Source organism: Austrofundulus limnaeus, unplaced genomic scaffold, assembly GCF_001266775.1.
Source record: "Austrofundulus limnaeus strain Quisiro unplaced genomic scaffold, Austrofundulus_limnaeus-1.0 Scaffold59, whole genome shotgun sequence".
In the NCBI taxonomy this organism is placed as follows: Eukaryota; Metazoa; Chordata; class Actinopteri; order Cyprinodontiformes; family Rivulidae; genus Austrofundulus; species Austrofundulus limnaeus.
In genome coordinates this window covers 1,115,264-1,124,629 of record NW_013952461.1, presented here as the reverse complement: position 1 = coordinate 1,124,629, position 9,366 = coordinate 1,115,264, and the positions used below count along the sequence as shown (strand labels likewise).

General features: G+C 41.5%; 1 protein-coding gene across 1 annotated transcript in view; it reads right to left on the bottom strand.

Annotated features, from left to right (window-relative positions):
• magi3b (membrane associated guanylate kinase, WW and PDZ domain containing 3b) overlaps nt 1-9,366 on the bottom strand; it is a 222,044-nt gene that overhangs the window by 15,160 nt on the left and 197,518 nt on the right. Inside the window, exons 7-9 of the mRNA XM_014009500.1 lie at nt 4,931-5,151; nt 3,855-4,502; nt 798-829 (exon numbers count right to left, since the gene is read on the bottom strand). Of these exons, the coding sequence (XP_013864954.1) occupies nt 798-829; nt 3,855-4,502; nt 4,931-5,151 (901 nt within the window). The remainder of the gene's footprint in view (nt 1-797; nt 830-3,854; nt 4,503-4,930; nt 5,152-9,366) is intronic.

Sequence of the window (9,366 nt, the reverse complement as noted above, 5' to 3'; positions counted from 1 at the left end):
GGATATAGCTCGCTAGCAGCCTCGCACCGAGGACCTATCCACGTCATCATTTACCCAGAATGCTTTGTGTGTAAATAAAATGGCCATGTCTGTGTAATATATTTTAAAAGTTTTAGTTTAAAAATGATAAAAACTAAACAGCCTACAGTATTTTTACAGTCTTTATTTTACAGTTAAAATAAATGTTTATCAAATAAAGCCTAATGTTACAACTAATCGGGGATCCCTTTAACATCCCAAACTCATTATCTTAGTGAAGGGGCTGAGCGTCTAATAGAAATAAATGATAAAAGCACTAAAAGTCACTTCAGTTGCTCTTTTCAACAACATAGAGTGTATAAATTATGCTTGTACATGAAAGCAGGGAACGAAGCAATGATGAATGAATAGATTTTGATGTACAATAAACCCCAAGAAAAGAAGGTAAAGATTTCCCAAAGGCTGTAACAGGCCTCTTCATGCAGAAAGGGCAACATCTTTTATCTAAAAGTATTGCATTAATAATACCGCCATATCTAAAGAGGCTCATCCAATCCTCATTACCACTGCAATCCCCAGACAATAGCCCCAAGAATATGAATAGTGAGGAGAAGTAATTAAGACTGTTTTTGAAAGCAAACAAAAGGAGCAGGCCAGAAAGATAATCAATATTCAAATTTATTGCTATCATTTAATTTGACACAACAGAGTGGCTCACTGGCTAAGCTGGAGGACAAAATGCTTTCAAATTAAATGGAAGGATATGTCCCCGTGGGCAGCAACAATGAAGAAAGAAGAAAAGACACATTTTTACTCACAGGCTTTAGTGTCTTCACAGGGGATGTCTGACCTATGGTTTGACAAAGACAGACAACGAGAATATTGTTAGAAATGATGGTCGGCGACGTTTGGAAATTAAAAACTGTCAACGAAGCATCGTCCAGCAGATGGAGCTGTCTCTCCGACTACGAGACAACACAGGTAAACATTAAAACTAAACCAGGAGCTGCTCAAAACTCACTAAAGGTGGCTCCATTAGGAAATACTCATCCATCCATGAGATTAAAGATACATATAGAAGTGCACACTGATTGTAGGGAGAAGAAAGCAGGTGAGCGTTGTACCTCCATGACTGATACATCCCTTTGAGCTCTCTGTTCACTGTACAGTACACACACGTTTCATCTCAAGCACTCACCATCCCTCCCCCCCACATTCCTCAACCCCCCCCTACTTTAATTGAATTAGCAAATACTCCTCTGGAGCTAACGGCCCTCTGGGCTTGGACCAACACTTGGCTTGACAAGAGGCTAATGGAGCCTGCAAAAAGAGAGACATGGAGAAAGTTTTCATGCTTTACTGTCAGCTTCATAAGCTGATGCCACCAAGGACTTACCTGAAACACACACAGTCACACCCCCTTTCCCCTATAAATAACTGTTTTCGCCTTTTGCCTTAAAAGCATATAAATGCATATGCAAATAGGAAGCCTCCTCCAAGCCGTCTAATTAGCGGTTAAATCTGGCATTAGATCTTTGGTTGTGCTTCAAAAGTGGAATCGTGCAGTATGCCAGTGGAGCAGTACACAGCGATGATGGCACAGCAGTAAATGTGAGTAGTGTGGGTGTTTGGGCAATGAGGGAAGACGGTTCAGGCGTGGCCAGGGGAAGGAAGCCCCAGAGGAGCGTCCCTTTATGGCTGTTTAACCATGGCTCTTTCAGAGGCCACGGATAAAGAGGCATGCAGAAATCCCCCCGCGCTCTACTGATGATCAAAGCCAATCTGGGGTTCATCGACTTGCACAGTGAGACCCTCGGGCAGCCAAAGATGGAAGAAGGAGACATTTGAAGGGTGCCTTCCCTCCTTCCTCCGCTCCTTGGAATCGAGCACATCCCCACACTTATGTAATTCTGTCTCATACTTGTAACAGAGAGCACTATGCCTCATTGGGAGCTGTCATAAACAGAGGTGATTTGGGTGGAGGCGCAGAAGGGGAACGCTCGGGAAATGCTTGGGATGTGCTGTTCGCTTTTATTAAAAAAAGCTGCAAGTGTTGGCAGGACATGAAGCTCTTACAAACTGGATCTGATCATCAACTGCAGCAGCTACAGGATGTGTTCAGCTAAAAAAAAACACAACAGTTTTGTTTTCCTGGTGATTTCACACAGACTGCAGACACAGTGACATTGTTACTCGGTGCTTCTAATCCAGCCAGAACACCACCTCACCTAATATCAATATCAGCACTCTGACCTCACCAGCAATGGACACTGCTGAAAATGCATTCACAGTAACAGAACATTATGAAAAACACATGAGGGTGTAACATTATGAGAACAACAAATGCATTCAATGACATGAAAAAGAACAACCGACAAGAAAAAAACAACATAGACATCAGTGGTGGGCAGCACTCAACCAAATATTAGTTGCACTAACCCTAAAGCACCAACTCAAATATTTAGGTCCCCCAATTCTAAAGCACTAATGCACTGAAAATTTTTGCAAAAGCTAATTCTAAAGCAGGGCGTCTCAAGCCGTTTGGGTCTGGGGACCCCTTATAAGGGCAAAAAACATTCCAGGGACCCCCTTATATACCACATGCTGTTTTAAAAGATAATTTATTGTAATTTCAACCCCTAAATGCCATGGAAATATACTGTATATACTGTATATACATTTAAGTTTATTATGTTTGTTTTATTAGTTCATTGTTCTTCATGCATTTTTAAAAGTAAAAACAAAATTAACAAAGTGAAATTTTTTGAGGACCCCCAAGATACATCTCGCGGACCCCTGGGGGTCCTGGAACCCTAGTTTGAGAACCTCTGTTCTAAAGCACTAATATAATCCAGCTGACACATGAAACATTCTTCAGTCAACATGAGACAATATTTACTGTGCGCAGAATGTTATCACTTAGCTTGGTGGGCCAAATGAGAGTCACCCGCAGGCCACATTTGGCCCATGGGCCCCGAATTTGACACGTGACCTTGTAGATAGAAGCATACGAACAAAATGTGTGACAGGTTTCACCTTCAACTGTGAACAATAAAGTTGATCAATAACATTTAAAGACCTCAGTTAGTGCTTTTAAATTAAGCCCATAAATTCAGCAAGCGCTAATCCACTAATGAATTAAAAAATTAGCAAAGGCCCTAAAGCACTAATCAGGGAATTAGTTCCCCCTATTAGTGCTTTAGTGGAACTGTGCCCACCACTGATAGACATAAAGTGAAATGGGTCATTGTTTCAGTGAGGTTTAAAGGCACAGTGTGTAGGATTTTGTCAATTCTTTTAGCCGAAATTGAGATAATCACTAATGACAATAATAAAAAAACATGTCTAATCATTGCAGACAAAGACCTTGTTTTATTATTTTTACCTTATAAAAAGCTGTTTATATCCATGGTCGCGGGTCGCCACTACAGGCAGCCGCCATCTTGCACTGCCATCTTGTCAACGAAGGCTCATGAAGGACAAACTGCGGTGGCGGCGTCAAAAACGGTTTTAGTTGTAATACTAAAAATGTAAAATTTGTTGTCTGTCATTGTAGCTGGGATAATTTTACTTATTAAAGCTCATAATCTTACCACTTGAAACATCACTAGCCCTGAAGCTGCTGGTAGACATCGCGGTTGGAATTATCAAAGGTTTTTGACACCWGAGAGACACCGTAGCAACTCCTTTGCGTTTGGAAGCGGGGGGTGGGGGTTGGGGGAGGACCAGGGAGGATGATTCAACCACTCAACCACTAGATGTCGCTGAAAACAACCAATCCTACACACTGTGCCTTTTAGGGTCCCAACAAATCCACTGCACATAAAGGTGAATATACAGACAGACAGAGGGTTGTGTTGTTGCTCTAGTCTCACCTCCTCTCAGAACTAGCAGATTGACCTCACTGCCAACCGGGAAGTCCTTGAGGATGTCAACCACTTGCGCGTGGCTAAGTGTTTGCACATTTTGCCTGTTGATCTCCTTAATCACGTCTCCCTTTTGTAGTCCACGGCACCACTGGGCATCCAGGATCATCTTCACTTTCTGGCCCAGGGGACAGTCAGCGATGGCAAACCCAAACCCTCCAGGCCCCTTGACCAGCGGCACACTCACCAGCTCCGGCTGAAGAAGTCCCGAGGGCCCCTCGCCCCTCTCGGGCTGCCTCCCGTTCGGCAAGGCAGCAACGACGGGCCTGCCGCTGGCGTCGGTGGTAACATAGTGGAGCTCCTGCGACGAGCCGTGGAGGACGTCGCCTTTCACCAGCAGCGGCTGCCCGTTGATGAGGGGAACGGCCGTCACCACTTCTCCACCGTGCAGCGCCTGCTGAGGCTGAGATGCCGGGGGAGGAGGAGGAGGGGGAAGCGGGTCGTCACTGTCTGCGTCCACGTCAGGGGGGAGTGGGTAACCGCGACAGAGAACCAAGTCCACATATTGGTTGATGGGAATAGACTGAAACATCTTCACCACCTCCGGATGAGTCTTCCCGAGCACACATGTCCCATTGATTTCAACAATCACGTCACCTATGGAGGAAAGCAGCAAGTCACCAGAGGAAATTTTTCTTCAGATAGTCCATCTAGACACCTCTTTTCATCATTTCTTTAAAAATTCCTTCTTGTTTCTTTGAAATCTTCCTCTTCTTTTATTTTCCTCTGCACACCTTGGCACAAAGACAGCTCAGTGTGTCACAAGTATGATAAAAGACTGTGTGCTAAAGGAAAACAAAAATGTTTTTGACAGTCTTATATTTGCTTTCTTTGTCTTAATAAACCCACAGAATAGTGTTAGGTCAAACGAGCACCACAGAGGTAGGATTATTGCCTCTAGGTGTATCACACATTTAGTATAACACAAATAATTTGATGTAATACTACAGGAATTCAGTTAGAATTACACGGATCTTCATGTTGACTTAATGAGATTCAAATCCTTGTTAGGAAATTTTACTCACCGGATGCCATCTTGTTGTCCTGGGCAGCAGGGCCATCACTGAGCACATTCTTTACCTGCAGGAACTCGTCTGTGCGGTCACCTCCTATGATGGTAAATCCAAAACCCTGGGCGCTTTTTTTCAGGGCGGTGTGGTACATCTCTCCCTTCAGCTGGTTGGGGTCTGCAGTGAAGCCAAGTGACCCTCCTTTACCTGGGCAAAAAGTGGACATTTCAACACTTCTGCATTTAAATGTGAGATCTCAAAATACTGCATGAGGTTGCACATAATGTCTTCTGCAATGTTTGACCAAATTGGATATAGTGTTTTCATTTTTCAGTCAAAGGAAGACCCTAGTTTAAAACTCTGGCATGAAAGGTGGCAGGTGACATGCATTTTTTTACGGAACACTGCACTGTGCTTTTGTGTGTGTGTGTGTGTGTGTGTGTGTGTGTGTGTGTGTGTGTGTGTGTGTGTGTGTGTGTGTGTGTGTGTGTGTGTAGAACGGCATTTATATATTAGAAAATGTGAGTAATTATAGGCTTTTGGACAAACAATACACCACATCAAACCCAACACCAAAAATGAACAATATGACATCCCTCTTGAAAGCCGTAAAATCTAAACCTGTCTGTGCCAAACCTTAATTATACACATTATGAGCTAAAAATCAACATATTAATTAGTGATTTTCTAATTACCAGACACAATTTATATTTAAACTCTATAAACCTGTCACTGCACACCCTTTGGCATGGACGTGTTGGGAAGAGAGTCAACAGATAATCAGATAAAATTATAAAATTACAGCTTTTGATTCCCTCACTTTATTACAAAACTACAGAGCAGAACAGTCATGCATCACCTCTATCTTATTTAGCCTATATATATATATATATATATATATATATATATATATTTGGAGCATTATGGAGCAGCAGCTTGGCTGTGACATTAGCAGTACAGAAGATAACCAGCATCCAGGGTCGCACTGCATTTAACTGAGGACCTTCCTTATCCGGCAGTCCTGTGGTATCAGCACTTTAGATCATGAACACAGACTTTTTGTTTCAGCTCAGCTGCCTGATGGTCTGTGGCCTGGCCTACGTTATTACTGTGACTCGAGAATGGTAAAAACTAAAAGAAGCCCGTGATGTGCTGTGAGCAGTCCTGCAACTATGCTTTTTGTTAAGGACTGCGCTGTCAGTTAGATTGGTCATTGATAAAAGTCCAGGCATGCTAACAAAAGACACACTTATGCATATGATGTAAAAAAATACGTTAAATATCAGTGTCATGCTCATGAAGGGCTTGTTAGACGTAGTTTACATTTTTGCACTGATAGCATTACTTACTCTGTCTTAAGCTCTATTTTTTCTGGTAAAGATTTAAGCTTTTATAAACGTAATGATCACAGAGGCTAAAGCATTGGCCTGAACAAATATGCAATAAAATTATCTAAAAATGATAAAGTAGAATAGATATTGCATTTTTTTCCCTCTCTCTCTTTTGGGGTACCTCAGAGTTTTATTCTGGGACCTATCTTATTTCTCCTCAACTTTCTTACTTTAGGACTAATAATATGATAATTTATGAATGTTTTCAGTCATTTATTTGCTGATGATATTTAGCTTTACTGCTCATTTAAGTCATCTAAATATCACAAGCTGTTGTCCTTGATAAAATGCCCAGCCAGCATCAAACAGAGACTTTGTGATGACTACTTGCAGCTGAACTCATGAAAGACTGAAACTCTAACTATTGCACCTGAAAGACAAATTTACGAAACAAGGCAGGACCTTGGTGCATTGAACACATTAGTGCAGCTAAGTTTTAGAAACAATGGTTTTATCTGTAAGGACCTGTACACCTGTTCCCCATGTTTTTGTCATGTGTGTGTCTTCTTGAATGGGTGTTCTTAAATGTAATTTCATTGTGCTCTGTACAATGACAATAAAGGCATAATCAACCAACCAACCAACCAACCAACCAACCAACCAACCAACCAACCAACCAACCAACCAACCAACCAACCAACCAACCAACCTTTGATTATGTTGTCTTAGTGTCACTCTAGATAATCTGTAACAAACAGTTTCTTCTCTTTGCAAAACAAATAGTGAAAATCTGAATTAAGAATTATTATTTGCACATTTATTTCTTCTCATTTTGACTACTTTAACAGCCTTTTTCTTTGTTTAAATAGGAAGGAGCTTGACCCTCTAAAATCATTTTTGAAGACTTTTAACATCAACTGCTTTTATTTCACCTGCAACCAGCTGCTGGTCTACGGAAACAGAAAGCTGCAAATTCCATTTAGTTCCAGTTTATCTCCGCCTGTGACCTGCATGCACAGTTGCCTCAAACTGCAAAGTGTATTCTCATGTTTAGTTTTTTTTTTGACACAGCAACACCTTCTTATTTTGGCTGGTAAATAAAAACTCTACACTTCCCTTCCCAATCTCTTAGTTTCATAAACAGTCGGTAACTTTCGGAGCGTGATGAGAATTTAAATGCAGGCACTCTCAAAATCTCATATGGTTCAGCAGCCATAAACATCCACCACCGAACGGCTGAGAGTGTAAATTATCACAGTCGGTGTGGACTCCAGATGTCCACATTTTTGTATGGATCAAGTGAAGCTTATTTACATAATTATATTCAAATTGCTTGATAAACTCAACATGGATTTTGTTCTCCCCCCCTCCCTCCAGTGAGTGCTCAATTAACAGACAGCACATTTGTACGGAAAGAAAAAATAAACGGAGGTGAAGGAGGGGGAGGGAGAAGGAGATGTGGCTCGTGCACGCCTGAACTTGCGTAGGAAAGCCCAAAGGAGTTCTCTGAGGTTCTGTTTTGAAGGAGATTTAGAAATTCAGAGGTAAACAAAGTGGCATCCGACAGATCTAGCATGGATTTAGACTTCCCCTGTGTGACTAAAGTACAGAGTTAAGAGCTCTGAACCAAGCACTAATAGTATGTCAGCTACTACCACATCAAACCTCAGCTCAGAAGGTATAAAATTCAAAGAGGAACAGCTGTTTTTATATATGCTACGGTTTATTATCTGTGGTAGCCATCTTGAATTGACTCCAAAAGTTCATCTGTTATAAATGTTCGTCCAAGGATTGTTTTATTATCATGATACTTTTCTAATGGTCTTATTATTTAAAGGGTCTTTAAAAAAATCAATGCTTTTCATTCCACGCAAACCTCCCTGGGAATCTAATACCTCAGAAAAAAAAGAGTAAAAGTCTGCATTTCCGCCTGAGGTGTAACTGCCGACTGCTGCTGCTTTGGTTTCATCATTGTGACTGTCTGACAGCTCAGTAGGTTGTGTAATCAGTAATCAGCAGTGAGATGGCGGTTCACTCAGTCCCCACACACCTGAGCAGAGAGATGTCTGATTATGCTTCGCCTCTTTAACGGGATGTTTCACCAGATGTTGAAACACGCGCCGTTAAAAGGCTTCCGCCTCCCCGGCGTCCCTGCATTCAGCCTCCTGAATCCCTGCCAGCACGCTGCAGCGCTGTTATCCATCCATTATAACGAAAACCTACTTAACTTATCATGTTTATTGCAGAAGAAAGTAGATTGCCAACTTAAAAAATATAAGAAACAGACTGTGGCTGGAGAGTGACAAAAAATACGCATGATGTGAGCAAACCTGACGCGACTCACTGTGATGATCTGTTATTGTCTGAGGCGTCATGGAGGCTGAGATATTCTGCTGACCTAGCATAAAACCACAACGTTCTCTTGGATTTTTATTCCTGGAAAACATTTTTATCAAGGCAGGCTGACAGAGGGGGAGGGGTCAGGCTCTGAAAAAGAACTCAAGCCAAATTAATTAAATCGATCTCATATTTTAGTTAATCAACATTCTTCAGTGTGCAAGACGATAGAGAGTGAAAACATTTTAATAAGCTCACTGAAAATGATCCAAAATGACTTATTTTGCTCCTTAACACTGAGCAAAGCAGGGAAGAAAAGGAAATGCCCTTGTAAGCTTGTATTGAGGGCATTTATTGAAAAAAATACATTTTTTCTTACAACCTTTTATGTCTTATTATGAGAAATGATATAAACCTGTAAACAACGTGATGCACAATCTCATGCTCAGAACATGTACGGACTAAATCATAGGTAATTTTATGTTTTCTAAGGTCAGCAGTGTTGTATAAAGTACCTCAAAGTGATACTTGAGTAAAAGTACAAGTATCTTATCATAAAAACATTTTGGTAAAAGTTAAAGTCTTCTCTAAAAATGTTATTTGAGTAAAAGTTTTAAAGTATCCGATATTTTTTGTACTTGAGTCCATCCATCCATCCATTTTCTTCCGCCTATCCGGGGTCGGGTCACGGGGGCAGCAGTTCAGAAGGGAGGCCCAGACCTCCCTCTCCCCAGCCACTTCTTCCAGCTCCTCCGGGGGAACTCCAAGGCGTTCCCAGGCCAG